This window comes from Galleria mellonella, unplaced genomic scaffold, assembly GCF_026898425.1.
Source record: "Galleria mellonella isolate WM207_F2 unplaced genomic scaffold, CSIRO_AGI_GalMel_v1 utg65, whole genome shotgun sequence".
NCBI classification, from domain to species: Eukaryota; Metazoa; Arthropoda; class Insecta; order Lepidoptera; family Pyralidae; genus Galleria; species Galleria mellonella.
In genome coordinates this window covers 6,164,060-6,181,377 of record NW_026442138.1, presented here as the reverse complement: position 1 = coordinate 6,181,377, position 17,318 = coordinate 6,164,060, and the positions used below count along the sequence as shown (strand labels likewise).

The following is a 17,318-nucleotide window of genomic DNA, read 5'->3' as shown; positions in this document are numbered from 1 at the left end:
AAGAAAAACATTAATTTAAATGGTGAATAATTTACTAATAGCATATTTTGCCCATAATGAGTTCAATAACAATGTATTGTTGCAGTTAATTTATTGTTAATTGGACGATTAGCAAATTACTGTGATAAGAGTTTGTAGGCTACCAACCTCTTTCAAACCTACATAGTTACAGAAAAAGAAATAGTGACGTTCTTGACAATCTCCTTGTCTTAGCAATTTTACCGAACTATATTTTGTATCGCGACTTATTATATCTGGAATTATTTACTGTAAATATTATTAATTATACAATCTCGTACTAAATCTTTCTTTCTTTCACCCCTTCTGAATTTATATATATAAATATCATCAAGCCCACATCTCTACATCTCTACACTGGTGACTCCCTTTTGAACATTTTCATTCATCGATTTTTGGAAGAAAAAATGACGGAGAGCGGCACCGTTTCCACAGTACGAGACGACACGTCATCAGAGGTATTTAAAGTCGCAATTAAAGTTCCACCATTTTGGCCAGAAGAGCCAGAGATATGGTTTGCTCAAGTCGAGAGCCAATTTGCTATTTCAAAAATTACCAGCGATCTAACAAAATTTAATTATGTAATCGGAAAACTCGACCATCAGTTTTCTAAAGAAGTTAAAGACATTATTATCAGTCCGCCAGCAGAGGGAAAGTATGAAAAGCTGAAATTGGAGTTAATTAAGCGCCTTAGTGCATCCAAAGAGAAGAAGGTGAAACAACTGCTAATGCATGAGGAGCTAGGCGACCGCAAGCCTTCGCAATTTTTAAGGCATTTGCAGAGCTTAGCCGGACCAAAGGTACCAGATGAATTTCTTCAAACAATTTGGACCAGCCGTCTTCCTGCTCATATTCAGACCATCCTTGTGGCACAACCTAACACAGATTTAGATGTGTTAGCGGATCTAGCAGATAGAATTATGGATCTCGCATCTCGTTCACCTCAAGTTGAAGCGACAGCTCGTGATGATGCAGCTGCAGGACCTAGTTCTAGCAATCATATGGCGAATGAAATAGCGGAGCTGCGCAGGCAAGTAAAGTCACTTACCATGCAACTAAATCGTCACCAGCGCTCCAGATCTAGGAAGCCTCAACGTAGCCGATCAGCATCAAGGTCTCATTCTAATTATAAGAAATTTCCCGTTTGTTGGTATCACCATAAGTTTGGTAGTAAAGCTAACAATTGTATCAAGCCATGCGATTACAATCAGGAAAACTAACAAGGCAATCGATAGCGGCGACCAGCGATTGCCCAACCTCCTGTAGTCGCCTTTTCGTTATGGATCGGAATACAAAGACTCAGTTTCTCGTCGACACCGGAAGCGATCTCTGCGTCTTTCCACGATCACTACTACGACAACGTCGGCCCAAGACCAATTATCAACTGCGTGCTGCTAATGGTAGCGTCATCGATACCTACGGTTACGCACATTTAAACCTAGACTTAGGACTACGTAGACAGTTTCCATGGCGTTTTGTAGTCGCTGATGTAACAAAGTGTATTATAGGTGTAGATTTTTTATCCTTTTACAATTTAATGGTTGACTGTCACAATCAACGTTTAGTAGACAATACTACTACACTCACCGCTACAGCTTCACTTTCACACCCATCCAACACAATACAGTCTGTAAAAGTTTTGATAGGAAATTCTAAATTTCATAATATTTTAATTGATTTTCCTGAAATTACACGACCAGCAGGGGTACATAGGACTATTTCACACAACACAGTTCATCACATACGCACAACACCTGGCCCACCCGTACATTGCAATCCCCGGCGTCTTGCTCCGGACAAGTTGAAAATTGCCAAACAACAGTTTGAGTCCATGTTAGCTAATGGCACAGCTAGGCCTTCAGAGAGTCCGTGGGCATCGCCATTACATTTAGCTCCGAAAAAAGATAACGGTTGGCGTCCTTGCGGAGATTACCGTATGCTCAATGCACGGACGATTCCTGATAAGTATCCGATTAGACATATTCATGATTTTACTCATTCCATTTCTGGATGTAAAGTGTTTTCTACTATTGATCTTGTTAAAGCCTATAATCAGATACCCGTGAGCGTTCAGGACATACCGAAGACTGTCATTACAACCCCATTTGGTCTATACGAATTTCCGTATATGACCTTTGGTTTAAGAAATGCAGGTCAAACTTTTCAAAGATTTGTTGATGAGGTGACTAGGGGATTGGATTTCTGTTACTGTTATTTGGACGATTTTCTCATTTTCTCGAAATCTGAAGCTGAACACGAGCAGCATTTACGTATTGTCTTTTCCAGGATGAAAGAATACAACATTGTAATTAATACTGCAAAATCGGTCTTTGGCGTATCGGAAGTAACCTTTTTAGGCTATCGAATTTCCGAAAAAGGTACTAGGTCCCTGGATACTAAAGTGCAGGCGATCAAGGACTTTCCTCCACCAAAAGATGTAAGGCAGCTTAGAAGGTTTTTGGGCATGATAAATTTTTATAGGCGTTTTCTGCCTCATGCTACCCAAATCCAGGCTCCACTTAATTCTCTTTTGGCAGGTTCAGTTAAAGGCTCTAGTCCTATTAATTTAACTGGAGACACATTGAAAGCCTTTGAAGCCTGTAAAGAAAGTCTCTCGAACGCTGCACTGTTAGCTCATCCAGATTGTGAATGTAAGCTAGCTTTAGTCACAGACGCCTCTGATACAGCTATTGGTGCAGTACTTCAGCAATTTAAGAATAGTGCATGGGAACCTTTAGCATTCTTTTCCCAGAAACTCAGCCCTTCTCAACAAAAGTACTCACCATATGACCGAGAGCTATTGGCAATTTATGATGCAATAAAATACTTTCGTCATATGCTTGAGGCTATACATTTTACAGTCTATACTGACCATAAAACGATCAGTTTCGCTTTCCATGAACGGAAAGCCAACTGTTCGCCTAGGCAGTATAGACATTTAGATTACATTTCTCAGTTTACTACTGACATTCGTCATATTTCAGGTAAAAATAATGTTGTGGCTGATACATTATCACGTGTTGATGAATTGCAAATACCAGTTAATTTGAAAGCCATAGCTGAAGCACAGGAAACTGATCCTGAATTAACTCATTATCTAGACGAACCAAATTCTTTACGTCTAGAGAAACGAGAATTACCTGGGAGTTGTATCTCATTGTACTGTGATATCAGTACAACAACTCCTAGACCATTTGTTCCCAAAACCCTCAGAAAGGAAGTTTTTGACAGCCTTCATTCTCTGAGCCACCCCGGGTCTAACGCGTCTGCTAAAATGGTAGCTCAACGCTTTGTATGGCCCGGCATCAGAAAGGACTGCAGAGTGTGGGCTAAGTCTTGTCTGGCTTGTCAGCGATCTAAAGTAAGTCGTCACGTGTCTGCTCCGTTGGGCACTTATAACTTACCTCGAGCACGATTTAAGGTAGTACATATTGACCTTGTCGGTCCCATGCCTCTGTCTCAGGGTTATCGGTATTGTCTCACTGCCATCGACCGTTTTACAAGGTGGCCTGAAGCAATACCGATAACCGATATTTCAGCTGAAACTGTCGCCAAGGCTTTACTTTCAGGCTGGATTGCTAGATTTGGCTGTCCTGAACAAATTGTTACGGACCGTGGCCGCCAATTTGAATCGGCGCTGTTCGAACAATTATCTCAGATTACAAGGTTCGAACACAAACGAACTACAGCCTACCATCCAGCGTCTAACGGCCTTGTTGAAAGATTCCACAGGCAGCTTAAGACTTCCATCATGTGTCATGCGAATAGTACTTGGACGGAATCTCTTCCGTGGGTACTATTGGGCACTATCACTTTTTAATTCATGATTAGTAAAGTGCCTACAATAATGAGATTTATTTAATGTTGCTTTAATTAGAAATATATATATATATATATATATATATATATATATATATATATATATATATATATATATATATATATATAGACTCGTTGAAAATATACGTATTTAGTATATTGTAATGAAATAAACGCCTTAACTAAAATGCCCTAAAAACTAACATAACTAATACTAAAATAATAATGTATTAGAAAAAAAACGTATTTAGTATACTAAATACGTATTTACAATATATTGTACCTAATGAAATAAATGCGCTTAAAACACGAAATGCCCTAGCTAATTTGTAAACATTTCTTGTGATGGTTTGTACCTATACCTAATAAATTTACTACTGTAATCTTTTGGAGGAAACAATGAAGAGTACCTATCTATCTGTGGGATACAATTACTTGAATAGGTACCTACTTACTCTATCCCACCTACCTTAGAATCCTTTTATAGGCTTTTTAAAGGATTCTATGTTGTGTGTATACCTATATTGTATATTAACAATAAAGTTATATTCAAATAAATTATTATCTTTACCAGAGGGAGACATTGTACAAAAGTCGTTTGCTTGGGATCCTGTCCCATTCGTGTTTCTACGGTGAACTAGTTGAGTTTGCATGTCTGTGTTTCGGTTTGAAGAGTGGGATATGGCAGTGAATTCACGAAGTACAGAGCAATAACACCTGAGTCCTCTGGAATGGCAACGCCTGGGGGATATCATGGGCGAAACAATATAATAATAATAATAAACTCTTTATTGCGCACAGTAGAGATGTATACAAGGAGTATTTACACAGAATGTGCATATACAAAAGGCGGCCTTATCGCTGAAAAGCAATCTCTTACAGACAACCTGGACCAATATACCCTGTTATGTCCATGGTACTGCTCATGTTTATAGGCGACGGTTACCACTTTTCATCAGGTGGGCTGTCAACTTATTTGCCATTTTAAGTTGCATAAAAAATAATTCTTATCTATATTTTACCAATGTTGTATGTTGTGTAAGCTGTGTTACTTCAAAGTCATTAAAATAAGTGTAATAATTTTGTTACCGTAGTTTTATTGAAGTCATATTAGTCGTAAGTACCTAAATTGGATTTTAGTTTTATTCGTCATTGAAATATAATTATGTGCACATAAAAATAATACGCTCAGGAATCAGCATATTAATGAGATTCCTTAATGAGATAGTCTAATGTATTTGTCAACTTTGATTTAAATATGTAGTGAACTTAGTCATAACTATTACCCAACTTTAGTAAATAAACTATCAACTTAGAGATTTCTCTACATTTATCTAGATTTCATAGAGCAATTATCAACTTCAAAAGTTTCCAGTCATTAGTTAGATAGATAATTTATTTGCATTACATACAGCACACAAATTATAACAGATACAGATATACATAAAATGGGAGATAAGAGAAATTATTTTAAAAAATACATAAAGCCAAGTACAATTTTTCCTTTTGTGCGTGTGCCATAACAATACAAAATGGTCACAAGTCAGTTTATTACTTCGCCCTCAAAAAAAATAAAACTAGATTTAAAAATCCATTTATTAAATATTATTTCATTTATTATTACAGTAGATGTGCTTATAAATATGAAAGTGTGTTATCTCCAAGTGCTTTAATTGCTTCATTATTGTGAAATTTAGTATACATGTGCTACATGGAAAGAAGGAAATAGACTACTTTCTGTCTCAGCCAGTAAACATATCTGAGGTTAGAACTGCTTTATGGTGGTCATAATCTAAAATATCGCATCCGCGAAAAGGAGACGGCAAAAGGCCACTCTACAAGTCCTTGCGCGTGTCCGGAGAGCCGTGTGCACTCGCTCCATTATCCTATACCCGTTATTTTACGATAGCTTTTTTTATGTATAATAATGAAATGGTAACCACGCCTGCGCTATCGGTAAACACTGGCGGGGCACCAGTGAGGATGAAAGGCAGGTCAGTTAGCCCATTATGTCGAATTCAATGATAAATTAGTCACGATAGTTTCTAAGGGGAACCGCGTGGAGGTCGACCTGATAGGTATATTGATAGCAATGAGAACTAACCTCCCTATTACTAACAATCCCTCCCCCCACCACCTTACAGTAGCTGATGACCCTGAAACAGAGCTAAGGGTACCAGCGGACTTAGCGACTGTATTTAGAGCCCAGTTAGTAAGGCTTCCTTGTTGAATATTAGAAATTTTGACCAAACTCCATACCAGATGGGTTTTGCTTATTTTATTGATCGCGTCTCTAATACCATGGTTCTCTTATTAGTGACAAAACCAATATTTCAACGACTCCGTGGTTCGTACGCAACGCGGACCTTCACCGCGATCTTAAGATCCCCTCCATCAAGCAGTACATGAAGGAAGCGTCTCGACGCTACTTCGCTGCGACCGAATCCCACCCGAATCCGCTGATAGTCAAGGCGGGCTCGTACACCCCAAGAGAGAACGTCACATTCAGACGTCGTCGCCCGAGGCACGCACTCTCAGACCCCGACGATTCCATAACAAAGGCAAATGCGTCCTCCCCAACTACCGCGGAACTCTCGTCCCTAGGGCCCGCAATCGTCACACCAACACACCGCACACACCGTCCCCGCCGGCAGGGGCGAAGGCTCATCACACCCGATTCGCGTTCGCGGAACATTCGTTTTACGCCCGAAAGTGCGCCGTCCGCGGTGTCTCCTCGTTCCCCCGTTCGCTCCACCGATCCACCGTCCCTCGACGGGGGTCGAAGTGTGGCGGCCCGAGCCGAGGTTCGAGCCACTTAGGCGCCCTCAGGCGCACGCCGCAGTCCATTAGAAAGAGTCGACACCTCTGTCGCTCCCCTCTCGCGGGCTTGGAGTGCCATCCGCATTCGCCCCTGCACACACGCGTTCGGTAAAGTTGTAAAGGCCATCTGCGGCCAACAACACTTACAATTAGAAAAAAAAAACCATGCTCGACATAGCTATAAATTCTTCATATAAATTCTCTCTCGATATAAATTCTTCATAAGCGAGTCTTCAGCCGAAGAATAAATGAAAGGGTAAGGGGAAAGGGAAGGGAACGGGAGAGAATGTCCAGTATCGACCTAATACTTTTATTCAAATTCTCGTTTTGTTCTACGTTACCTATATTGTTTACATTGTAAACATATTTTTATATTTTTTGTTTTTTTTTTTTGTTATTTATATTGTTTTTTTTTTTTATTTCTCAGGACTCTGACATGGGAGTTATGGACAAAAGATCGGACGACGAAGATCTACGATCAAAAAAGCCTAAGTACGTATCAACTTTTTTAAAATATATATTTGAAGTTTTTATGGTGTCATTTTAATAACTAAAATTATAAATAATTTTTGTTGTTACAGGCGATTAGCAGAGAGAATATTTGGGCGACGTTATCTTTAATAAAGGGCTATGGCCCTCTATTAGATGACACTCGAGCCAATTTTCTGTCTACTTAGGTTTTTCGATGCGCTTTCGTCGTACGACGCTCCGATTTCCGGTGTCCGAGCTAGCTCCGAGACTAAAGGTGCGTTTCCAAATGAATTATATTTTGGATTTTCACTATTGAAATGTCATTTGGTTCTATTGTCAATAATTCGAATTAAATCATTGGAAAGTTGATATGATGAAAATATTTTATTTAATGCTAATTATAACAGAATACATTATTTTGTTTCGGGTACTCTGTGTAAATAATGATATCAGTCTGACTCATAAGTTAAGTACAACTAGGTTAAGTATCTATGGCTGTTTCAATTCTTTTCCATAATTTGGAAGATGTTAATTTTAACTATCCAATAGTTGAAAATGTATGTATTTATACAAAGAAACAATTATTTTATGAATTATGAATTTATTTATTATTTTAGTAAGTTTTCTTTAGTTTCACTTTCTTAGAATTACATGTAAATATACCTTTTTCTTCAACAACAGATGTAAACTACAGAGAGAATACGTGGTAGACCGGCTAGGAAAAACAGAATTCCACTGACAAAGGTAAGACCAGTTTAATTAACTAACCTAGCAGGCGTTGACAGGGCAGAACAAGCCGGATGACTTATGTCAACACACATTACGTGAAGCCATCGGACAGCAAAAATTCACCCTAATAACCCGCACCTTTTTAATGTGCAGCGGACGCGACGCCACCGGACAGAGGCCTGCAGCCCGGGACCCGTTTCCCCAACTCCTTACAAGGGGAATGTAAGATGTCACAAAACGTAAGTTTTCCTAAGTACAATATAATTTAATATTTTATTTTCTTAGAATTACGTGTAAGTATACCTATTTATTTATTTTTTAGAAACAACAGATGCAATGACAGATCTGAGGGGAAAAATAGAATTCCGCTGACACAGGTGGGATCAGTTTAATAAATTAACAGATGCGAGATATAATTTTTATAATATTTTATACTAATTTTATTTACTTTTTATATCGTCTTCAGGACGAATGCCATTCTCGTAACGCTTTTATTGAAGTGAGAACGACGAGCTACTTCGATAAAGTCCAGGGTTAAGCCGGCTGAGGCGTTAGAGTGCGACCCCAATGTTGGTATCCTTTTGTTCATACATATATACATACAATATTAACAGTACACCATCTATTACATATTATCAGTTATGTTCTTTGTTTTGCAGGTTTCTAGAGCAGACCTCTTGGTTGAGGCCGTTAGTCAAATACGGAGGACGTCTAAAGGTCCCAAGAAAACAATTAGCCAGCTGACTGACACAAATAACAGTCTTGAGTTCCAAAGTATGTATTTTATATAAATATAATTAACATAATTTTTAAACGTTAATGTTGTTTACTTATATTTTTTTTTATTTTACTAACAAAATTGGAGACGGAATTCAAGGACCGTGGTGTTTGCATTAAACACAAAATCGGGGAAACTTTTAATGTAAGTCAATATTGTTTTTATATAAATTAATTAACTACACCTACCATGCTCGATATAGCTAAAAATTAACTAATATAAATTCTTCATAAGCGAATCTTCAGCCGAAGAATAAAGGAAAATGTAAGGGGAAAGGAAAGGGTACCGGAGAGAATGTCCAGTATCGACAATGTATCGACCTAACACTTTTATTCAAATACTCGTTTTATTCTACATTACCTATATTGTTTACATTGTAAATATATTTTTATAATATTTTTTGTTTTTTTTTTTTTGTTATTTATATTGTTTTTTTTTTTTATTTCTCAGGACTCTGACATGGGAGTTATGGACAAAAGATCGGACGACGAAGATCTACGATCAAAAAAGCCTAAGTACGTATCAACTTTTTTAAAATATATATTTGAAGTTTTTATGGTGTCATTTTAATAACTAAAATTATAAATAATTTATGTTCCCCTTACTCTTTAGTAAGGGGAAAGGAAAGGGAACCGGAGAGAATGTCCAGTATCGACAATGTATCGACCTAACAATTTTATTCAAATACTCGTTTTTGTTCTACGTTACCTATATTGTTTACATTGTAAATATATTTTATTGTAAATATATGTAAGTTAAGTGAAACGCAAGAATCGCTAATCAAAAAAATAAAGTACACTTGTGCTCCAAAAAATTCGTTTTTCATATATCCCACTGACGCTCAAGAAATCTTAAATGATATAAGCACTCTGGATTTTGGTAATGCTTCTGGTTTTGATGGCCTCAACAATAATATATTAAAAAATATTGGCCATCTCATTGCGAGCCCGCTAGCGTCAATATTTAATCGAAGCATTTTGTCAGGATCTTTCCCTCAGATATGAAAACAGCGGTGGTAGTTCCTGTGCATAAAGGTAGTACTAAAGATGATCCCAGCAATTATCGTCCAATATTACTCTTGCCAGCATTTTCTAAACTTCTAGAGCGTATCATATACAGACGGTTAGTTAAGTTTCTAGAGGAAAATAAAATTTTGAATGATAACCAGTTCGGATTTCGTCAGGGTAAGTCGACTGAGAATGCTGTGACGCTTCTGATGGACTCTGACATGGGCATTATGGACATAAGATCGAACGACGAAGATCTACGATCAAAAAGCCTAAGAACGTATCGACTTTTTATTAAATACGTATTTGAAGTTTTTAGTGGAGTCATTTTAATAATTAAAATTATAAATAATTTATGTTAATTATAATTTATTTATTTATACAAGCGATTTTAAGAGGGAAACATTGGGCGACGTAGTGCATTTGATAAAGGACGAGAGCCCTCTATAAGACGACACTCGAGACAATATTTTCTCTACTTAGCTTTTCTGATGCGCTTCCGCCGTCCGACGTTCCGATGTACATTTTTGTTCATATCATAATGTTTTCTGTTTTTTTTATATTTATATTATATATTTTCTCAGGAATCTTCATCATCGGGAACACCATAGGAATAATGGATATGGACTCAGATTATGAAGACCTTAAATCAAAAAGCCTAAGTACGTATCAATTTTCTATTAAACGCATTTTAAGATTTAAATGTAGTCATTTTAATAATTAAAATTATGAATGATTTCAGTTAATAAAGTAACAACCAGGACGCTCTAATAGACGACTGTCGAAGACGATGTTCTCTTCTTAAGTTTTTCCACTGACAAACTATATATGCAAAGCAAGGTGCTCAGGGTTAGCTAGTAACGAGCATGCGGCTCACCTGATGGTAAGTGACTAACGCCGCCCATATCCGGAAATACTGTTGCTGGAAGTTGTTTCCAAAGAGGGTTCGTCAGATCTACATTTTAAAAGCAACAGCATGCATAAAGAAATTAGTAACTCTCCTGATTTCAGTCGTCTCGTAAGGCGCCGCTTATTCCGTTTTCCTATACCAGTTATAAACACTGCTCTTCCTAAACATCAAGCCGCATATTTACAGCTAAATAATAAATAATAAAATTTGTAAATTTCATACAAATATAAATGCACTCTCTACCAAAAAAGTTAAAACGACTGTAAAAAATTGGCTTATGACATTAACACTAAAATAATTATATTTAATAATAGCTGAATACAAATGCGCACACACACACACATATACACATACGGCAATCATGCTTTAGATATGTTTTTGTTTTGTTTGTGTTAGTCGTCTTTTACGACATCCGTAAGAAAAAAGGGGTGGCCTATTCTATGCCGGAATCAACGCCGGGACACGGCCGAGATGCTATTATATAAAAATTCAAAGTTATTTTTAAAACTTCCACGTAATAAATATGTTTTGAGAAAAATTAAAGAAACATTAGATATAGGTATAGGTAGGGTACCTACGTACCTCATAACGACATGCATACACGAAATGAGTAAGCGCCTACTAAATAGAATTAATATATTATAAAAAGATATTTGCAAGTAAATGGTATAGATAACATAAAAAAAAATGAAAAATGGTACAGAATCTTAATCCCGGCAACTTTTACTGGAATAAAAAGTATTCGTTGTTCTTTTTCATTTCAAATACTACGTAGAGCGTAGAGATTTCTAATAATGGGGGAAGTTGGTTGTCATTGTTAACTACTTCCTGTCCGTTCGACCCCTACACGGTCTCACACTCTTCTGGGATCCAACGTGATTAAATCCCAGTAAATTCACCATGATACATTAACTGGCTTTATTTTCATTTATCATCGCCGTTGATACACCGCAAGTATACATCGATAGCGCTAGTAGGGTTATCATTCATTATTACCCTATTATAAAAAAAAAGTGTGTACCAAATATATGACGATTAGTTCAGTCACTAAGACACCAAGAGATAACAAATAAACTATCATATTTATAATATTAGCAAGACTAAAAATAACAATAAGACGTACTTAATACAAAAGGCAGACTTCATGTTATAACCCAGAGCTGTCCAAACCACATGTGACTCGCGGCTTCAGTTGATACGGCCCGCCAAATATTTTCTAGCTACTACCAATATTAATGATAAACTTTGTCGTCTATTTGTAAAAAATAAATTAATAAAAAGTAATACAATAACAAAATAATGATATTATAGCTGCATTTTGTTCTTACAAATACATTGTGGCCCCCCAAAATTAATTTAGTTACTTTTATTGGCTTTATCTGTTCAACATAACATTCATTATAACAGCGCTGCCAAACTAAATCCCATCTAATTTGGACAGCCCTATCCGGCCTACTAAACTACTTTAAGGATTTACTGAGCTTTTTCATTATTCGTCATCATTTTGCTTCTCCTTCTTCATTTACTTCTGCGTCTTAATTTTTGACTTCTTCCGTTTATGTACGATCACCTGTATTAATCTTTGGCGAAATCCTTACCATTCATCCATTACTAGTGTTCGTCCAGCATATACGATCAGCACAGGCAGCGTTACCGTTCCAGTAAAATGATCCAACACTTTTGAGATAGAGGATGTATAACTTGCCAGCGGCGGTCCTGATTACATTCCCTCATCATACACACCTACCGACAAATGAATCTTTATTAAAGAAAAATATTGTTAATACAATACAATAGGTACAGAAATTTAAAAATCGTATTGTATCCATAAAATGAGAAATTTTAACAAAAATGCATTCAAGTTATTTTTGTTTGTTTGTAACACTTTATTGTACAGTAAACTTTTGAATGTCTGGTAGAACTTGTGAATTGGTGAAAAGAGAAAAATAATAGCTAATAAAAAATAATCATTAGGTATATCTCTGACTACGCATAGCACTTCCAGTATTCTAAATAGGGAGGTACATAAATTTTACACTTAATATTTTCAAATTGTATTGTATTGTATATTATATATATATATATATATATATATATATATATATATATATATATATATATATATATATATATATACATAACCAAACATACATACATTAAAGAAAACTAAACTAATGCATCTGCAAAATAACCCCAGAGTGTCTTAAGACGAGAGAGATTTTAGTACATTTACTGAAGAGGAACTTCTCACATGCATTGGTAGGTCTCATAATTCTTACAAAATAATAATAATAGTGATAATTGATAAATTCAGTTTGTTACAATCGCATCATTATTGATGATGATTTTATTAGAAAATCTTTTATTAAAAATTTAAATCAATAAGTCAAACATACAACTATACAGTTAATGGTAATTAAGCCAAGCATATTAAAAAATCATAATAACTAATAAATCATCATAATATTAAATAAATACTTATATGTATATTATTAGGTTTTTTTATACAACTTAGAATGGCAAACAAGCTGATGGCCCACCTGATGGAAAGTGATAATCGTCGCCTATAGACATGAGCAGTACCATGGACATAACAGAGTATACTGTTTTGCCCATGATACCCCCCATGCGTTGCCATTCCTGAGGAATTGGGTGTTATTCCTCTGTATCCAGTAAATTCACGCCATATCCCACCCTTCAAACCGAAACACAGCCATGCAAACAAAACTGGTTCACGGTTGAAACACGAATGGGACAGAGGTACCCAAGCAATCGACTTTTGTACAAAGTCTCCCTCTGGTACAAAATATTTCTAAAATATTAATAATAAACTAACATGTTTGTTTATTCATAATGACATACTCAATTTTATACTTATAACGAATAGTTCATTTAGTTTACTTTTATGAAATATCTAGCTATATCCTTCAACTCTATCCGCGTGTACCAGTAGATATACCTATAAGTATCATACGTGCTACTATAGGATATAACTTATCTGTGTACTATATTTTATTCAAATACACAGAGTAATAAACATCCATTGTTAAAAACTTTCGCATTTTTTATATTAAAATAGAATAGGATTACACTTAATTTCTATACTATTGTTTCGCATTTTACTGAATTAATATAATAGCATTTAACTATACAAATGGTATATTCTTTTACTGAATTTGTTTATGACACTATGAATGGCAAACAAGCTAACGACCCACCTAATGGCGAGTAGTTAAAATGTAATTATAGTGGCCAATAGATATAATAGCATCATGGATATTACAAAATACTATTATCCCCATGGTATTCCTATTGTGCTGCTATTTCTGAGAACTAAGACTCCTAAGATTGTACCCACGTACCCTACAATTTAACTACCATATCCCATCCATCTTTAAAACCGAAGTACCTACATGCATGTAAAGGAATTTTGTACAAACTCTACTTCTGATAAATTAATCTTTTATTAAATTCAAAAGCATCGTATCTAAAATCACTGCCGAAAGATATATTTTTTTCTATGCAACTTAGAATGGCAAACAAGTTAACGGCCCACCTGATGAAAAGTGGTAACCGTCGTCTATCTATAGACATGAACAGTACTTGTATCATAGCTATAACAGAATATACCGTTTCGCCCATGATACCCCCATGCGTTGTCATTCCTGAAGACTAACGTGTTAAGTCTCTGTACCCTGTAAATTTACTGCCATATCCTATTCTTCAAACCGAAACACAGACATACACACAAAACTGTTTCACGGTAGAAATACGAATGGGACAGAGGTACCCAAGTTTTCTACAAAGTCTCCCTTTAGCAATAAACAGATACCACTGAACAAAAAAAAAACTATTTTAAAAAGATACTAAAAAAATATATTTTAAAAATAAACTTAATGTTAAAAACGTTAGAAACGCACAATTTATTTATAGCGCGTTCTAATAATTTTCAGCGCCATCTAGCAACATGCAGTCGAATTAATTTTGACAATAAATATGAATAACTATAAATGGGGACAGATAACTAACCAGTATCATTTGTGATTGAAATATTCAGCATTTAATAAAAATCGTTAACCGTCGCGACCATATGTATGTATGGTATGGGAGTGAGACAGTAATAAGATGGTAAAATGACCGTTAATAGGCGATCAGTTTTTATTTGCAGTAAACTTACCCTCAATTTAATATTATTCGGATTCTCTCTTTTCTTTAAATGAGATACTGATGCGGGCAGGTTGGATTTGCATACACTCAGAACCACCGTCGATGTAGATCTGTAAATTATTTATTTATTTGAGATCAGCTTGTAGCTTAAGATCAGCTACAAGCATTACTTTTATACATTTACTAGCTCCTACCCGCGACTTTGTCGGCGTGATCGAGATCAACTGTACCTGTTTACGAGCTGCGAATGGATTGATACCAATGCAGTTCATTCATGTTTTGTACAAATTGAAATGTAAATCTACCCACGCAATTGCAACATTTTAATTTTTACCTATTTGTCGCTGGAAGAAGGTAGTATCTATGATACAGGCTCGGCCTAATATAGATGCTACTGGTAAATCACATGTATGATGCGTATTTAACAAAAATGTAATAGTTTATAAGAAGAATAACTGTAACTACTTAAATTGGTGTCAATAAAATATTATTATTAACTATATTATTCTATCACTACACTATATAGTACGTGTATAGCCAATCTCATAGTGATCGATACAACCGATATTTTAAATTCACGATCGGGACTTAACGCGACGCGATTACAGATAAATAGTACCTACATACCTGATTTTTATTGCCGACATTACAATGTGGGTTGCACCACGTTGTGATCATGGCATGAATGAAATGAACGGCGTCTTCTTCTGGCAGCCTTCGCAGTTCACATTATCACCATTCTTGTCTATATCCACTCTATTCACTGGTCTCACGGTGTCGACACTGGGTTTAAACAAATTATCGCATGACTAAACTGTATAAATCACTAGTTTTCATGTTGTTAAAAGCCTATATCCATATTGCTTATTGAAACTTCGAATGTTTCCTAATTTCCATTGGTTCGCGTGTAATAAAAATAGCCCGGTAAAATTCATAAAGATATTTGCAATATGAAGACTTTGTTATCTAAATTTACAATTATCTGCTTTTAAGTGCACGTGAATTTATAAGGTACCCTCACGTCATCACAAATGAAATAAAATTTAAAGCTATTATCACTCAATCAAAATAAATCGGGGATAAAGAGATTGTTAACAATGAAGTCTGACAGCCCTATTGCTAGCTATATGCCCTATTAGGTCGACCTTCACGTGATTCCCCCTGGAAACCATCGTGAACAATTCTTGTTGAATTCGTCATGATGGACTGACCTGTTTCATCCTCACCTATCATCCTTTACTGCTGTCCTGCCGGTGTAAACCGATAGCGCGGGTGAGGTTACCATTCCATTATCACCCATAAAAAAAATCAATATAAATCGATCAAACTCAACGGCTTAGGAGAAAAGTATCTTTGCATTGCTCAAATTAATTTTTATGCTATTTTAATTAGCAAATAAGTTGAAAGCCCACCAGGTGGAATCTGATCAGTCACTTACAGACATGGACATCATAGAACACTCTGTGACATTCATGGTAATCTTCACGCGCTGCCATTTCTGAACAAAACCTCTTTCAAACCAAAACAAAACTATACAAGCACAATTATTTCAGAGCAGAAACAAGTGAAACAGTTGGGTACCCTCACCCAAGCAAGGAACTTTTGTATAAAATCTCTCTCGGTTCAATAATTATAATTTGACAATTGTTGGGTATTATTTGATTGTTACGAAATATAAGACTCACCTTTTTATAAAGTTGAAACGAACTATTAGTATTCATTTAATTAGCTTACAAAATCGGCGTTTTGCACTGAATTTGCTAATTTTAATATTTCGATAAATGTATGGTAGGTAGATAATTTTATATAGCTCCATTTCAACTCTCTAAAAGTCTTCATAATTTATAAAATGAATATTGTATGATAATCAAACTTATTCAAATTCACGCATTAAATAAATTATTTTACTTTTAAAGTAATTTTCTTTACTTTTCCACTATATTTTACTTAATTAGGTATTATTTTGCGGAGCTTCGTATTGCTACTATAGACAGGAACAAAGTAAAAGTAACGATAGATATGAAGCTAGTTGTTTTGTATATGAAGCAACTTCATGTAGTTGACGTAGTTCATGTTATTTGTGAATAAGTAGTAGGTAGATACACATTTTATTTATTTCTAAGTACTTAATTTTAACGAAAAAATATAATTATTTTGATAATTATCCCAGTGGAACATATTAAAAATATCAATTCGTATTTTTGTTACATTGAATCAGGTAAAACGGGACTGACTACGCCATCTTACATCATTTGTTGCAAACATTTTGTAGGTAGATATCTAATTAAATTATTTCGAAGAAACGACAATTACTGCGTTACCTTACGTCTTTTATTTCAAATTTTTCATCAAATTAGATACTACTGTATTCAAACAAATTAGTACCTATTTAGCTGTTTTTTTTTTTTTTTTTTAATAAAACCGAGCTCAATAATAAGCCTTGTTCTTTTAAATTAAATAGACAATCGAGCTATTTTATTTGCGGAATTTAAATCTCAGCGCTTCTATTTCGCGATGAAAGTTCTCAGAGTGAAATGATGAATTAGATGATGATTTCGAATGATGAACAAACTGATTATACTTCGTACCCTATAATTTA

The 17,318-nt window shown here is 35.4% G+C and overlaps 2 protein-coding genes and 1 long non-coding RNA gene across 3 annotated transcripts in view; 2 read left to right on the top strand and 1 right to left on the bottom strand.

Annotated features, from left to right (window-relative positions):
* Positions 1 to 17,318, top strand: part of LOC113519625 (uncharacterized) — a 46,105-nt gene that overhangs the window by 2,187 nt on the left and 26,600 nt on the right. The window lies entirely within an intron of this gene.
* On the top strand, positions 426 to 1,238 carry LOC128202004 (uncharacterized). The gene has a single exon (XM_052900757.1). It carries the CDS (start codon positions 426 to 428, stop codon positions 1,236 to 1,238), a length of 813 nt encoding a protein of 270 aa, XP_052756717.1.
* LOC128201947 (uncharacterized) lies at positions 8,730 to 16,834 on the bottom strand. The gene is made up of 4 exons (XR_008253520.1): positions 16,405 to 16,834; positions 15,347 to 15,502; positions 14,730 to 14,829; positions 8,730 to 12,295 (listed from the first exon to the last, which is right to left on the bottom strand). It is a non-coding gene; the product is annotated as an uncharacterized LOC128201947 (long non-coding RNA).